The sequence below is a fragment of the Micromys minutus genome (assembly GCF_963924665.1).
Source record: "Micromys minutus genome assembly, chromosome: 21".
In the NCBI taxonomy this organism is placed as follows: domain Eukaryota; kingdom Metazoa; phylum Chordata; class Mammalia; order Rodentia; family Muridae; genus Micromys; species Micromys minutus.
The window spans coordinates 43739680-43756132 of NC_137956.1; the positions used below are offsets into that span (position 1 = coordinate 43739680).

General features: G+C 47.0%; 1 protein-coding gene across 1 annotated transcript in view; it reads left to right on the forward strand.

Moving 5' to 3' along the window:
• Nucleotides 1-16453, forward strand: part of GLB1 (galactosidase beta 1) — a 66215-nt gene that overhangs the window by 14400 nt on the left and 35362 nt on the right. Inside the window, exons 2-7 of the mRNA XM_080934209.1 lie at nt 3482-3651; nt 6625-6775; nt 8057-8117; nt 10039-10133; nt 12053-12233; nt 15553-15611. Coding sequence (XP_080790335.1) covers nt 3482-3651; nt 6625-6775; nt 8057-8117; nt 10039-10133; nt 12053-12233; nt 15553-15611 — 717 coding nt within the window. The remainder of the gene's footprint in view (nt 1-3481; nt 3652-6624; nt 6776-8056; nt 8118-10038; nt 10134-12052; nt 12234-15552; nt 15612-16453) is intronic.

Below are 16453 nucleotides of genomic sequence, written 5' to 3' on the forward strand. Positions count from 1 at the left end.
AGTCACGTGACAACTCCTGCATGAAGAGAGTGCCCAGCAGACATTGTGCTTGCTGCCCCAGAACCCGGGGAAAGGAAGAGAGAGAACTGACTCCACAGTGTCCTCTGATCTCTGCATGTGCACCGTGGCACGTATACAACACCACACATGCTACACACAAGTGTGTGAACACACACACTGATATATACACTTACACTCACACATACACACTTATACACGCACTCTCTCATACATACAACACTAGGTTTAAAAATAAACATGCCAAGTCCTACCCCCTTTAGCCTGGACCTCTTCTCTATCTAGCAGAGGACATGGCATGCATTTTGGTGTATCCCTGCTCACCCATTAAACACTAGCTGTAGGGTCTGGTTGCTAGTCAACATCTCTAAAAACTCCAGATGCTGACCCACAGCCCATGTGTAGGTGTCTCTGTTACATTTCTTATTACCCTGACAAGAAACTTAAGGGTTGTTTTTGGATGGCGATGTGGTGGTGCAGTCCATGATGGGGGAGGCATAATGGCAGGGGTGTGGAACAGCTGGTCACATCGGGTCCAGGGTGGAATGACAGAAATAAGTGCTGGTACCCTGCCTGATTTCTTCAGCCACAGTCCCCAGCCTATGCATTGTAACGCCCACAGTCAGAGGGTCTCCTACCACCGTTTAAAACTCCCTGAGAACTCCCTACAGATACTTTACGTCTTAGTCACTGTTCTGTTGCTGTGAAGGCCAAGGCAACTTATTAAAAGAGCGTTTAATTGTTGGGCTTTCTTAGGATTTTAGAGTCCATGATCATGGGAGGGAGCATGGCAAAGGCAGGTAGACACAGTGCCGGGGCAGTGGCTGAGAGCTCACACCTGATCTACAAGCACAAGGCAGAGAGAGGTAATTAGGAATGGCTTGGGCTTCAGAAACCTCAAAGGCCACTCGCAGTGACACACCTCCAACAAGGCCACACCTCCTGATCCTTTCTAAACAGTTCTACCATCTAGGGACTGTTGCAGTAAATATTGAAAACTAAAAATGTCTTATCTCTTTATCAGCCCCGTGGTCTCACTCCACGGACCCACTTCTAGCACAAAGCTGTACACCCGGACTCTGTCGCTTGGTCCGAGCCGCCACTACGGTCTCACTCCATCTGCACAACTCCCTTCCCTGGCAGTTTTACATCCCCTGCCCTACTGCCTCTGTCCTGGGGTGTTTCTTTACCCCAAATCCCAACACAAACACAACTCTAAGGTCAGATAGCTTTTCATACAGGTTTATATAGTCGATTCTCAATACACAAACCCTCTACACAACAAGATTTCATCAAATAGGCAAAGATATAAACTGCCTTTCTGTATGAGATATAAGACCTATGAAATCCTTAAATGTTTATAACTACTTAACGCCAATTAAGCCCACCTGGATTTAATTCATCCTTCTCGACCTCCTTTTTGGAACTCCTTGGTCCTCCTCAGTCCTCTAACCTCTGACCCTCTCTCTTCACCTCTCTTACCTTGCTCTTGCCTTTGTTTTACTAATTAAAATGCGAAGGTTCTGATGAAGTCCTGAGTACGTGACTAGGCAGCACTTCTTGAGGAAGTGGAATTAGCATCAAATCATAAGCTGTTGTAGGACCATCTACATTTCCCCCTTTTTGTCCAGTTAAAAGGCTCCTCCTTTTCCTTCAACTATTACCAAACTCATGGTTCTGAGTCATTAAAAGGGTGCTTTTTTTAAAAAAAAAAAAAGATAATTTCAATTAAAGATGGCCAAGAGTAGTCAAGGCTTAACAGTTCAGAGATGCTTTGTGTAGATAGATAATCTTAAAAGGCGTCAGAAGCCCACAGAATATGACATTTATGGACAATTTTCTTGTTAAAGATCATTTGACTAGAGACCTGGCTGCTCCTGACAGTTCCCCTTCTTAGGTTCTCAGAAGAAATTGAGCATCAATAGAGCTGCTCCTGTTTGGCAAGACAGCCACTAGGCAAGAATTGCCTTATTCATCTACAGACAATACTGTCCAGAAAGGGACACTTTTGCGGAATAGTCAACTGATAATCTTTGCCAAGCCAAAATTATCAGCCCTTCAGATTTCTGCATTAAAAAGATCTGTCAGATATGGTCCTCAGCCAGAAGGCTGAAGACTGATGCTCCAACGTTTTGAGAGATGAGGGACTGTCCTACTGATCAGCGGTCTCTATAAATTTGTTAGTTTTGGAAGCTGTGTTTTGTGCTTCTCATATATCAGGTAATATTAGTCATTCTGGGGTTTCTGACGTGGTTGAAGATTGGTAGCCTCATAGCCAAACCAGCTGTTTGGCATTAAAGTTAATAAAGTTAATATAGATCTAAAGTTAATATAGTCCTTCTTAACTGCATTCTGCAGTCCTGGGTCTGTGTGCCTCTTTCTTCAGACCCAGGGCACTTGTGACTAGTTCCTATCCACCGGGGATGAGCTTTTCCGGAACAGTCCCCACTCTACTCAATTTCGGCCTCAGAAACAGTAAAACAGCAGATGTGGTGTCTTTAACTACAGCGCCCGTACTGTGGTTCAACATGAAGTCACAGTCTCACCTAGAAAGCGGTCCTAAGTCGTCATTGATTTGACCTTCGCAGTACCAGTGAAGAAGCAGAGAATGCTGCCCGTTGCTGCCTGTCTTTGTCCACCAGGGTGCAGTGTTTCACGCTGCCTAACAGCTCTGATAGGAACCCCAAACTGGGTTCCTCGAAACTTTATCTGGCATTTCAGACAGTGGAGGTGTGTGTGTAACTCCATGCTGGGTATCAGGCATGTCGGAGGTGATGCGGTGTTGTGTGGGATGCGCTGTTCTCCATCCCCGTGGAAAGGTGCTGATTTACATCTCCCAGATCCCATTCAGTTCAGCTCACAAACTGGATTGTGCCCTACAGCCTCAAGAATCCCATTTTAAACTTCTTTTCCTCCGACACCCTGGTAGTTACAGATGAGATGTGGGGTTGGAGAAGGCACTTGCTCAGGTCACTCTGGGACTCAGAGCAGCAGCTAGGGTGGGGTCTACCACTTCATACGTTTGAGACAGGCCTTCATGTAGCACAGGCTGGCCTCAAATTCTTTATGTAGCCGAGGAACACCTTGGATCTTGACCCCTTTTTCTCTACTTCTCTGACATTACATCCCCATGCTCCTGATCCATTGCTTTCTGCCCTGCTTTTTATATTCTTGGTGATCCAAGGGACATTGCTGTTGAACTGATGTGCATGCCCCTGTCTCCACGCCTCACAAACAGCTCAGTGGATATAGTCCCAGCTTCTGAATGTCCAAAGGCTCCAGATTTTGGGAGTAGAGCCTAAGTAGGAGAGAGCCTCCTCAGTTACTCTATTAGCCAAGTCACCTTGGCTGGGCTGAGCAGTGAGGTATTCATCATGTGTAACTTACATGGAAAAGCCTGCCCCCAGCTCCACTCCTGAAGTAAAGGTTCATGTTCTCATGGGGTCCCTTACTTGCCCTGCAGAATGTCTCCCGAAGGACATTTGAGCTCGACTACAGCCGGAACTGCTTTCGCAAGGACGGGCAGCCGTTCCGCTACATCTCGGGAAGCATTCACTACTTCCGGATACCCCGCTTCTACTGGGAGGACCGGCTGCTGAAGATGAAGATGGCTGGGCTGAATGCGATCCAGATGTAAGGAAGGACCCTTACCTGAGACCCACCCCCAACACCCACGCCCAGCTGTATTTCCCCCATATCAGCTACTGCATTCCTTGCTCAGAAGTAGGAGAGAGAGTTCTGTGTGCACCCTGGAGCTTTGTCCTCAGAGACCATAGAATTGAAATCAGCTTGAAGAGGTCAAAAGTAGGGGGCCAGAGAAAGGCTCAGAAGGTACAAGTGTCTGCTGCCAAGCTTGGCAGGCTGAGTTCAATCCTGGGGACCTACATGGTAGAAGAGAACAAATTCCTACAGGGTGTTGTCTGATCTGAGTGTGTACAGGCACATGTTTGCACGTGCACACGATACACCAATAAAGATGAAGTGGGGTTATAGCTCGTGAGATGTAAATTTCTGCCAAGGTCACATGAGGAGCCAAATGTGAGGGGGTGTGGGGCATAGCTGCCCTTGGTATGGAGGAAGTAAGCCTTGTGCTTAGGTTTTTGGAACCCAGGGTGTCTTACTGGGTAAATTTTTTTGAGCCAGGCTATAGGTTCACATCAACAGGCATGTCCCTGTCTCCTTTGACTCTGCGAGATGACTAATTAGGGGGGAAACTGAGGCAGATGATCACTCTGGATTACTGATACCATCGTTAAAGAAAAAGGGTGAGAAAGCCTTAGTGCGTTCGGTAGATACCTAGGGGGAGTCCCCGTTTATTCTATGGCCCCTGGCAGAGCAGACCCAAGTTCACTCATGGTTGGTAACACACTTGAGTTCCAGTGGGCCGTGGCTGGCCCTGGATCTGAGGGATGAGGAAGGAGGATGCTTGTGGGCTCATCAACAAGGCTTCCGTGCCAAGAGTGACGGTAAAGCAGGCACGAGTGTATGGTCACCAGAGCTGGGGGAGCTGCTTCAGTCTGGGTGGTTCCATTTCCCGGCCTGGTATTCCTGACAAGTCTTTTGTCTTCTTGTAGGTTGGAGGTTTCTCCTGTGGTTTTATTCAGTGCTGAGAGCCAAACTCAGGCTTTTGCACGTGCTAGGCAAAAACTTTACCACAGGGCCATGTAGGTCTCTAGACGAGGTGGAATTTTGTTTTGTTTTGTTTTGTGTTTTTTTTTTCCGTTTTATAGATGTACATACAAACATATAGCATGTATATGTCTATATATCATTTTCTTGCAATGCCCTCAGAGGCCAGAAGAGGGAGCCATATGCCCTGGAACTGTAGTTTCAGACAGCGTGGCCATGTGGCCTGTGGTTAGAAACCAAACCTAGATTCTGTGGAAAAGCAGTAAGTGCTCTTAACCCCACGGAGCCACCCCTCTCTCTCTCTCTCTCTCTCTCTCTCTCTCTCTCTCTCTCTCTCTCTCTCTCTCTCTCTCTCTCTCTCTCTCTTCTCTCTCTCTCTCTCTCTCTCACACACACATACACTGCCCCTTTTAAAGAAGATAGGATCACTATGTAGTTGGCTCAGGCTAATCTGGAACTCACAGTCCCAAATTCTAAGATTATATAACAGGTAAGCACCATACCTGTCTTCTTCTTACTTTTATTAAGGTGTTTGTTTTTGAGGCAGAGTTCCTCTGGGTGCTCTGGCTGTTCTGGAACTCTCTATGTAGACAAGGCTGGTATTGAACTCATTCTAGATCCATCTGCCTGTGTCTCGGGGTGTCGTCGGGATTAAAGGTAAATGCCTCTGTGCCTATTTCTTTATCTTTCAAGTAGAGTTTCATGTAGCCCAGGCTACCCTCAAATTTATTGTGACCCCAGGCTAGCCATTTAACTCTTAACCTTTCTACCTCCACTTTCCAAGTACCACTGTGTTCTGCTTACCTTTATTTAAAAAAAAAAAAAAAAACTCATATTACTTTAGCACAATAATTAGAGTCTGTGCATTTATTTTTCTTGTTAAAGATTTTGCTGTGCTAGGAGATTTTTTATTCTGTCACAGTTTCTTTTTTCTTTTTTTAAAGATTTATTTATTTAATATATATAAGTACACTATAGCTGTCTTCAGACACACCAGAAGAGGGCATCAGATCTCATTACAGATGGTTGTGAGCCACCATGTGGTTGCTGGGATTTGAACTCAGAACTTTTGGAAGAACAGTCAGTGCTCTTAACCACTGAGCCATCTCTCTAGCCCTCTGTCACAGTTTCTATAGATTGTTCTCATAGAAGCCTGGTTTGGGGGGGGGGGTTCCACGTCAGAGCAGGCATCTGATACTCAAGGGCTGTGTTGGATTCTCAGCATGTCAAACTAGCCAGGTGTAAAGCGAGGCCAAAGGAGAGTTTGATGCAGAAAAGAACACAGACCTGGCCAAGAAGCCACCTGAAATAAATTCGTCCAGGTGGATAAGGCTGGGAAATAACGTTCATGTCCTCGGGGCAGTTCTGTGTGTGCAGATCATCATCTGTATTCCCACAGAAATGAGCCAGCAGAAACTCCACCCCACCCCCACCGCCCGTCACCAGTCAGGAAGCAGGAGAGAATGAACGAGGTCCTGAATGGCCCTACTGGACCATCTCCTGTGTGTGATTGAGGGGGCATGCCTCGGCCTCCTGGCTCGTGTCAAGTTCCGTGACTTGGTACTTGCCTGACCTGTCTGTGCTTAGCTTCCAGGATCAGAGGCACTCTGACACTTCCGTGCACAATTGCAATAAACTGGGTGTTAGTTCTTAAAACTATTCCCACTCCTGTTTACTCGTGTGTGTGTGTGTGTGTGTGTGTGTGTGTGTGTGTGTGCATGTGTGTGTGTGTGCATGTGTGTGTGTATAGAGGACAGAGGACAACCCATAGAACTTAGCACTCTGCTTACACCATATGGGTTCCTGGATTGAACTCCTGGGGTCAGGCTTGGCGGCCGCCTTTACCCATCAGGCCTTAGCTCTGGCCCGAGTTCCACCCTTATGCCTGTGGTGTCAAATGGTTGTAGACCCTGGGCTCCCTTCTTTTCCGATCAGCCGCCGCCTGTGAGGATTTCAGCTGTGTGTGTGTCTTCACAGGTACGTGCCCTGGAACTTCCACGAACCCCAGCCAGGACAATACGAGTTTTCTGGGGACCATGATGTGGAGCATTTCATTCGGCTGGCTCATGAGCTGGGACTCCTGGTGATCCTGAGGCCCGGGCCCTACATCTGTGCAGAGTGGGACATGGTGAGCAGGACCCTGCCTGCCTGGTGGGCGTGAGTAAGGCAGGAGAGCCTGATGGCGGCTGCTCTGGGCTAAGTGGGTCAAAGTGACAGAAGACTCGGAGTCTAGAGCATGTGGTGCTGTGACCGGCCAGTGTTTATTTCTTTAGCAAGGCACCAAGCAGAACATGGGATCCTTCTCTGTTACAGACATGGAGTCCGCTCCGCTTTGTCTCGCTCACGGATTAGTTATAAATTAGAGAAGCCGTGCACATAAAAAGAGCTTTGGGGGCTGGAGAGATGGCTCAGCAGTTAAGAGCACTGACTGCTTTTCCAGAGGTCCTGAGTTCAAATCCCAGCAACCACATGGTGGCTCACAACCATCTGTAATAAATGTAATAAGTAAATATTATATATAATTGCTTGAAGTCTTTTTTTAAAGATGTATTTATTTTATTTATATGAGTACACTGAAGCTGTCTTCAGACACACCAGAAGAGGGCATCAGATCCCATTACAGATGGTTGTGAGCCACCATGTGGTTGCTGGGAATTGAACTCAGGACCTCTGGAAGAGCAGCCAGTGCTCTAACCACTGAGCCATCTCTCCAGCCCTTTTGTTTTGTTTTTAAAGAGGTTTGGAATGTAGCTCCGTGGTAGGGCGCTTGCTGGCACGTCAGTTCCAGCGCTGAAAAGCAAACAGCAAGTAAACTAAAAGTATAAGGGGAAAAGAAAAGAAAGGGAGGGAGAAAAACAAAGGGTCTGGAGAGATGGCTCAGCAGTTATGAGCACTGGCTGCTCTTCCAAAGGACCTGGGTTCCATTCACAGCACCCACATAACATTCACAGCTTATAACCAACCATCTGGAACTCCAGCTTTGGGTGACCCAGTGCCCTCTTCTGGCCTCTGCAGGTACTGCATGCGCACAGTGAGTAAAACAGGCACACACAGAAAAAGTAAATAAATACATATTTAAAAAGAAAAAAGGGGGGGTTGCTGAGTGTAGTGATCGTGCCTGTAATCTAAGCACTTGAGAGGCAGAGGCAGGAGGATCAAAGCTCCGAGGCCAGCAGGTACCCTCTGGGAGGGTTGGGGGGGTTCCAGCTTTAGACTTAGCTCAAAACAAAAGTGGGGGAATTGTCTTGATTCTCAGAACACGACCAATAGAGAGATCCTAATTTTTTTATATTCCAGTTTCTCAGAAGCCCAGGCCATTTTCCCCTCCATCTTTTCCCTCCCTGCTGACAGTAACCTCCTATATACACATATAGTGATAGGCAAATGGCTGCTGTCTTCTCTCTCGTAGGGCGGCTTACCTGCATGGCTACTACAGAAAGAATCTATCGTTCTTCGGTCTTCCGACCCAGGTGAGTTGCCGATGCCTCTTGAAAGACTAATGAGAGATTGGACACTTTAAATCCAGAGAGTCGGGCGTTTGAAGGTGAGGCTTCTTCTGTATAAACACCCCGAGTGCGGTGTAAATCTAATTTCACTGGGCAGTGCGCATGTGGGAGACATGGCTTCCTTTGTAGGCTTGAGCAGATATCACTGATAAGTGTAAGTGGGTCACTTTTTGAGTGTGCAGCCCGGTTGGCGGTTAACCAACCGAGTTCAACACTTGTCTTTTCTTCCCACACACTCACTCTATTACGCAGCCAGCTAGTCAAAATGGCAGCGTTGTCTCTGGGATGAAGTCACTAGTTTTCTTGGTAGCTGTGTGTCTTGTTTCTTTGCATTTTCGGAGTGATTTGTCAAGGACAGCTTTTTTTTTTCTTATCTTTTCAGAACATGAGACGTTATTTTAGCTGTGAAACCCTAAACAGTCATTCAGTTGCATCTCTGTTTTCACGCCTGTGTGTATGTGCACATGTGTGTGTGCCTGTGTTTGTGTGTATTTATGTGTGCATGTGTGGAATGTGTGTCCATGTGTCTGTGTACCTACGTGTGCATGTGTGTGCACATGTGTGTGTGCCTGTATGTGATTGTGCACTCTTACTAGATTATTGCTGTTTTCATATGTGTTGTCTCTTGAATCTTCCTAACCATTTTTTTTTAAGATTTATATATCTTTATGGGCCTTGGATGTTTGCCTGCCTGCATGTCTGTGCGAGGGTGACAGTTCCCCTGGAACTGGAGTTACAGACAGTTGGGAGCTGCCATGTAGGTGCTGGGAATTGAACCCAGATCCTCTGGAAGAGAAGCCAGTGCTCCTAACCACTAAGCCATCTCTCCTGACAACTGTTTAAAACGCCTGTTTTTGTCAGTCTCTTTTGAGGTTGTAAACATATGACTTGTTAGATGATAATTTGGTGTGGGTCTGGGGGCACACACACCTGTAACCTTAACACCTGGAAAATGGAGGCAGGAGGGTCAGAGTTTCAAGGTCTCCCTCAGCTACGGATCAAGGATGAGTATAGCCATAGTTTTTTGTTTTGGTTTGGTTTTGAGACTAGGTTTATCTGTGTAGCCCCGGCTTTTCTTTTTCTAGCCTTGGCCTCAAAGATCCTCCTGCCTCTGTCTCCCCAGTACTGGGAGCATACACCTCCACTCAGTTTTAATGACATCGAATGCAGGTATTTTACACCACCTTACATGATTGCTCGATGCCCACAGAATTCAGAAGAGGGTGTTGGATACCCTGGAACTGGCGTTAGAGGCAGTTATGAGGCGCCATGTAGGTGCTGGGATACATTTCACATCGCTATAGGAAACCCTGACATTCTGATTCCCCTGCCTCCACAGTACTGGGATTACAGGTGTGTGCATCCAAGTCCAGTGCTAGGTGGGTCCTCTGCCAACTAACTGAACGACATCCTCCACCCAGCTGACTTAGTTTTAGAAGAAAAAAAGCCCCTACTGCGTTTGAGAGGAGGACTCAGTATTCAGCACCTCTCCGTGCCTATCCCACAATGCCTGGCTGCCTGTGCTTCTGACTCAGAGCCCCATGGCAGAGAAAGTTGCCAGGCATACTCAGATATCAGGGCAAGTATGTTCAGCAGGCTGTGGCTGCCTCATTTCAGAAGATAATATATTAATATATTCATAATATATTATTGAGGGTAATATATCCGGCACAGGCCGCACGGGACTCTCCTGGCCTTAAAAGGATGAGGCTGACAAGTCGGCTCAGCTGACTTGAATTTGATCCCTGAGACCCACTGTGGGACTTGTGCTCTTGTACCACCACCCCCCTCACACACGTGTGCACACACACACACACGAGCGTGCACACACACACTGACAGCACCATAAGCTAGTTGACAGTTGCTGCACCATCTTGTTTTGCAGATTACCTTGTAGCTGTGGATAAATGGCTGGCGGTCCTTCTGCCCAAGATGAGGCCCCTGCTCTACCAGAACGGCGGGCCGATTATCACCGTGCAGGTACCCGGAGCTGAGCCTGGATGTGGAAGGAGGGAGAGAAGGGGGAGGCAACCGTCACAGCTGGCAACAGGCTACAGTACTGAAAATGACATTTTTACTGTAACTGAATCTGGGAAAAGTGTTAACCTGTCGTCTCTCCCCACCCCCTGCCCTACCTCTGTCTACCTGTCTCTGCCTTCTCTATCTCTGTTCCTCTTTCTGTCTCTGTCTCTCTGTCTCTGCTCCTATCTCTGTCTCTGTCTCTCTCTTACTCTCTCTGTTTGGGTCTCATGTATCTCAGGCTGGTGTCAAACTCTGTACCTAAGGATAACTTTTGCTCCTCCCACCTGACCTCTAGCGTGTGACATGACCAGGTGCACCGCACACCTGTTTATGTGGTGCTGGGAATCAGACCTAAGACAACCCCCCCAGCACACAGTCAGTCTACCAGCCAAGCCCCACCCACAGCCCTCTGCACCCAAAAAAATTCCAGTACAGGAATTAGAACTAGAAAAACAATCAACTTTACTTTTTTAAAAAAATATTTATTTTATTTATTTATTTTATGTAAGTACACTGTCACTGTCTTCAGACACATCAGATCCCATTACAGATGGTTGTGAGATGATTGGAGGTGGCCACACAACATGAGGAACCTTATTACAGGGTGGAAGCACTGCGAAGGTTGAGAGCCTCTGAGGAAAGCTTTCTAGTGCCTGGGTCCTCCCTCAGTCAGGGTTACTATGGCTGTGATAAACACCAGGACCAAAAGAGCTTGAGGAGGAGAGGAGTGACTTAGCTTATGCTTTAACACGGTAGGAATTCAGGACAGGAACTCGAGCAGAGCAGGAACCCGGAGGCAGGAACTGATGGTGCATTGGCCATAGAGGGGTGCTGCTTGCTGGCTTGCTCCCCATGGCTTGCTCAGCCTGCTTTCTTATAGAACCCAGGACCTCCAGCCCAGGGACGGCTCCACCCACCTGGGCTGGACCTTCCCCCATCAATTGCTAAAAAAATGCTTGACAGGCTGGTATGCAACCTGATTTTATGGAGGCATTTTCTCAACTGAGGCTCCCTCCTCTCTAATGACTATAGCCAGCACAGCCTCCTTTTTGGGGGGTGGCCAGAGGGGGAGCTGGCTACTAAGGGGTGCACTATGGGTATAGGTGGGCCTCTGGGCTTTTTCCTCTGTGTGTGTTTGTGTGTTTGTGTACATGTGTGTACACATGTACTCACATGCATTGCACACATGTGGCAGTCAGAGGACAAGGCTTGGGTTCGGGTTCATTTCAGCTAGCTTGCTCTGGAGCCTCTGGGTGAGTCTCCTGTGTCGGCTGGTCTCTTCCTGCCACAGGAGCATGGGGACTATAGATGTGGGCTAGCCACCACATCCACTTTTCTGTATGTGTCCCGGCGCCGAGGACTCACTCTGGTGCAGCTAGCTCCTTTATCCACCAAGCCATCTTCCCATTTTGATTGGAAGACTTGAGATATGCAAACCTTCCTCTGCTACATATGTCTCTTCTCGCAACGCACCTGGCTTTAACCAAACAGTTATGCATTGGTATGAGATGGCAGCTAGGGGACTCTGCCTCAAAACTTCAGTCAATGGCTGGAGAGATGGCTCAGTGGTTAGAGCACCGACTGCTCTTCCAGAGGTCCTGAGTTCAAATCCCAGCAATCACATGGTCTGTGATGGGATCTGATGCCCTCTTCCAACTCGCAGGCATACATGCAGACATACATACTGTACACATAATAAATAAATAAATCTTATTTAAAAAAAGAAAAACAACAAAATTGATTTTAAAAGAATACACGTTGTCTTTATTGCGCATGCACGTCAGACTGGTTCAGACTGGATCTGGGGGTATGTTCCCAGAGATTGGGGAGGCTGCACTGGCACCTGCGCCGATCTCTTGTTCTTTCTAAACACACAGGTTGAGAATGAGTACGGGTCCTACTTCGCCTGTGACTACGACTACCTGCGTTTCCTGGCGCACCGCTTCCGCTACCATCTGGGTAATGACGTCATTCTCTTCACCACTGACGGAGCCAGTGAAAAACTGCTGAAGTGTGGAACCCTGCAGAGTCTCTACGCCACCGTGGATTTTGGAACAGGTCAGTGTCTGTGGCTAGAAAATGCTGTCGAATGACCGGTATAGTAGCCACTCTGAGCCCAGCTTTTGCAGACAGAGTGAGATGTCTCAGAGTTTCCTTTATCAGGTGGGGTAGTCAGTGTTGCAGTAATAATAATAATAAAGTCGGTGGCTATCGGTCCCTTGGAGTCTGTCTTTGGGAGCCCTCACTTGGGGAGCCGCTCCAGTGTGGAGTCGAGCACCCGGTTTCTTTCTCTACCACGAAGTCCCCTAGGTGGTTAGCGACCATGCCTGGAACACACTCATCTCGTTCCATGGGCCCAGCGCTCCAGCTGCCTCTCAGCCACTGCGTTCACACACTGTCTTCCACAGCCCCATAAAATCAAGACTCAACAATCAATAACTTATCAAACAGATTTCTATGTTAAATTCTCAATCCACAATCCCGCCACACAACCAATTGACAAAGATATAATCTGCCCACCTAGACAAGGTAAATTGACCTATAGAAATCCATCTCTAGAAAGTATACATAACTACCATGGCTACTCAGAGCCACTCGGGGGAGATGGGTCATCCTCGTCTTCCATGTTGAATCTCTCCTTCTTCTCTCTTACCTTACCAAAGCTTTGTCCCCGCCCCACTCTCTCCCATCCAATCATGTATCGCCTTGACCGAACTAGTGCCCGCCCTCACCTGCATATGGACATACAAGTCAGCTTTGTATTACTGTAACAAAATACCTGAGGGAGTCAACTCATAAAGAGGGAAGGTTTTGTTTTAGTTCACAGTTGTGGAAGCGTCAGTCCACAGTATATTTGTCCTGTAATAGAGAGAATCTTTCTGGGAGCATATGATAAAGAAAACCCATTTACCTCATGGCCTGAGGCCCTCAAAGAGGGAAGAGTTGGGACTGTTACCATGTCTTTCAGGGACATGTTCCCAGTTACCTAAATTCTACTAAGCTCTGCCCAGCCCACCCCCATCTTTTGAGACAGGATTTTTTTTTTCTTTTTCTTTTTCTTTTTAGTTTAGGCTTCTTATTCATGGTATAGGCAAGGCCAGCCTTGAACTCCTGATCCCCTTACTTCATCTCCCAAGTCTGGGGTTCTAGATGTATGCAACCCCTACCCTCAGCTTCTTTGTACTGTTCTTCCACAACTGTACAACATTCAAGTGATGGGTCAGCAAAATGGCTCAGTGGCTAAGGGTGATTGCTGTGAGGTCTGATGACTTGGGATTGATTCCTGGGACCCATAGGGTAGAGGAGAATACCAACTCCTATAGATTATCCTCTGACCACCAAGAGCATTCTGCAACATGTGCACAGGCACACATGGACACACTCTCGTGTGTATACTTGCATGTGTGTATACACACACACAAAGTTACCAAATAACAATATGATGAAAAAACAGATCTGGCCAGCAAAGGGAAAGGGATCTCTGTGAGTTCAAGGCCAGCCTGGTCAATAATGGAGGGAGTACCAGGACATCCAGGGCTGTCCAGAGAAACCATATTGGAAAAAGAAAAGAAAAACAAGAACAGATTCAAATGGAGATTAATATGTTTTAGAACAGGGGCTGGAGAGATGGCTCAATGGTTAAGACCTCTAGTTGCTCTCACAAAGAATTAGGGTTTGATTCCCAGTACCCACATGACAGCTCATATATATGCAAAACACCTTTTAAAACAGAAATTAAAAGCAGACTGGAGGGTCGGTAAGAGGATTAGCTGATCTTCCGGAGGATCTGGGTTCAATTCCCAGTTCCCACAATCATCTAGAACTGCACTTCCAGATGGTATAAAGCCTCTCCTGACCTCCATGGGCACCAACACATAGACAGCAAACATACGCATAAGTAAAAATAATTTTTTAAGTGAATGCTCAATGCTAGTCTTGAAGTGTAGCAAGTTCCAGCTAAGGCTATGAGACTCTCACTTTAAAAAAAAGTTTTATGAAGAGGATATACACACACAAACTTGGAGAAAGGGAAGAGGAGGAAGGGAGGGAGGGCGGGAGGGAGGGAGGTTCAGAACAGCAGTTTGAATGGCTGAGGTGTACAGATTATCCTCACAATAGTGGCCGTTCACCAGAGGGCACAATTAGAGAGGCCTTGTCTCCCTGTGGCTGTTAGTTAGCTGGTGGGTATCTGTGGCTGTCTTGTGTGGAGTCACAGAGGAGTTCTCTACAGCAGCCTGGTCCTGGAAGGGAGCAGCTAGCTCAGCCATTGGCTAAAGACAGAAATGGGGTGGAGGGACAGTTTAGAAGGCAGAGCTGTGGGGCTGGAGAGATGGCTCAGTGGTTAAGAGCACTGACTGTTCTTCCAGGGGTCCGGAGTTCAAATCCCAGCAACCACATGACGGCTCACAACCATCTGTAATGGGATCAGATGCCCTCTTCTGGTGTGTGTGAAGTCAGCTACAGAGGACTCATATATATATATATATATATAATATATATATAATATATATATAATATATATATATATATATATATATATATATATATATATATATATATATATATATATATAATAAGTCTTTAGAAGGCAGAGCTGTGAGCTCCCTTCGTAGGTGAGGCTTGCCTTAAATTTCCGAAGCACTTGCTTCTGCCTTCCTAGTGATCACACCCGGCATGCCTCGCTCCCTGAATCTGTGTGTCCCGGAAATAGTGGTGAATCTCCATCCTCTCAGCACTCTGAAGGCTGAGGCAGGAGGATAGTTGAGTCTGAGGTCATTCCAGGTTGCATGGTGAAATCCATGCCAGTCAGATCTTTATGGTGAGACCCTGTCTGAGGAAAAACTAAAAGAAATAAACACACACAAAAATAAATCTTACTGTCCTGTTTACTGTTCTGGGGGCTCCAAAGGCCAAGATGAGGGTTCCCTTGGTGAATGAGGGTCTCCTTCAACTCCACGTATCAGTTTCCTGTTGAGTTCTTATGTGGCAGAAAGGGTGAGGGCCCTCCTCCACTATAAAATATTAAATACCATCAATTCATAACAGGGAAATAGGAGGGACTGGCCTAAGTCACTTCCTGAAAACACATCTTTAAGACAAAGTTTTTTCATGTATTTCTTTTTCCTGGGGGAGAGTGCTCAAGAGCCACAGAGCATGTGTGGAGGTCGGGGGAGGGGGGGAAAACCGTTGCGGTCATTTTTCTCGGTACCATGTGGGTTCTGGGTCATCAGCCTTGGTGGCAAGCACCCTTTCTCTCTGAGCCCTCTTGCATGCCCTCTTTGGGATTATAATCCATTTTGTGAATTCCCTACCAGTGACCTTAGCAGACTGTTCAACTTCTTAGGCCTACGACTGAGTTTTCTTCCCTTTCTTCCAGCCATCAATATTACAAACGCTTTCCTGATCCAGAGGAAGTTTGAACCCAAAGGGCCTTTGGTAAGAATGGGGGTTGGGGGGAGGCAGTTAGAGACTGTAGGCTTGATGAGACTTCACAGCTCTTCCCAGAGGAGGAGACGGGCTACGAAAGGGAATACGTACATCTTTGGTGGTTTATTTTTTATTTTTGGCTCTGGAATCAGCAGCTGGTGGAATTGGGGAGAAGGCAGCATAGCCCTTCCTGAGTGACAGCGGGGACAGTACTCTGGTTTGGGAACTAAAGCTCTGCTCTTCTGTGAAGGAGAACAGGGCGGTCCTGGGCTGTCTTGTTTTATTTTATTTTATTTTTATTTTTCTCTCCTCCTCTCTCCTGACTGGATCTCAGGCACCCAGAGGCTCAGAACTCAGTATGTAATGGAGGCTGAGCCTCCTGTTTCCGCATCTCAGCCACTGGGGATAACCCTGCACTCCCATGTCCAGCTTTATGTGGTGAATTGAGCCCAGGGCTTCCTGATTACAAAGGCTGACACTTTCCTGACTGAGCTACATCTCCAGGGAACACGTGTCAGTTATTCTAACTTGAGAGCCTAGGAGTGGCTGGGCCAGGATCTGGTTCACATGTGTATTTCTTTTTTAAGATTTATTTATTATATATGAGTACACTGTAGCTGTCATCAGACGCACCAGAAGAGGGCAACAGATTCCATTACAGATGGTGGTGATCCACCATGTGGTTGCTGGGAATTGAACTCAGGACCTCTGGAAGAGCAGTCAGCGCTCTTAACCGCTGAGCCATCTCTCCAGCACATGGTATTCTTTAAGGCTTGTTTTTGTTATTACTATGTCTGTATATGACGCACGCATGTGGGTGCTCTCAGAGGACCCAAAATGGCATGAGGGTC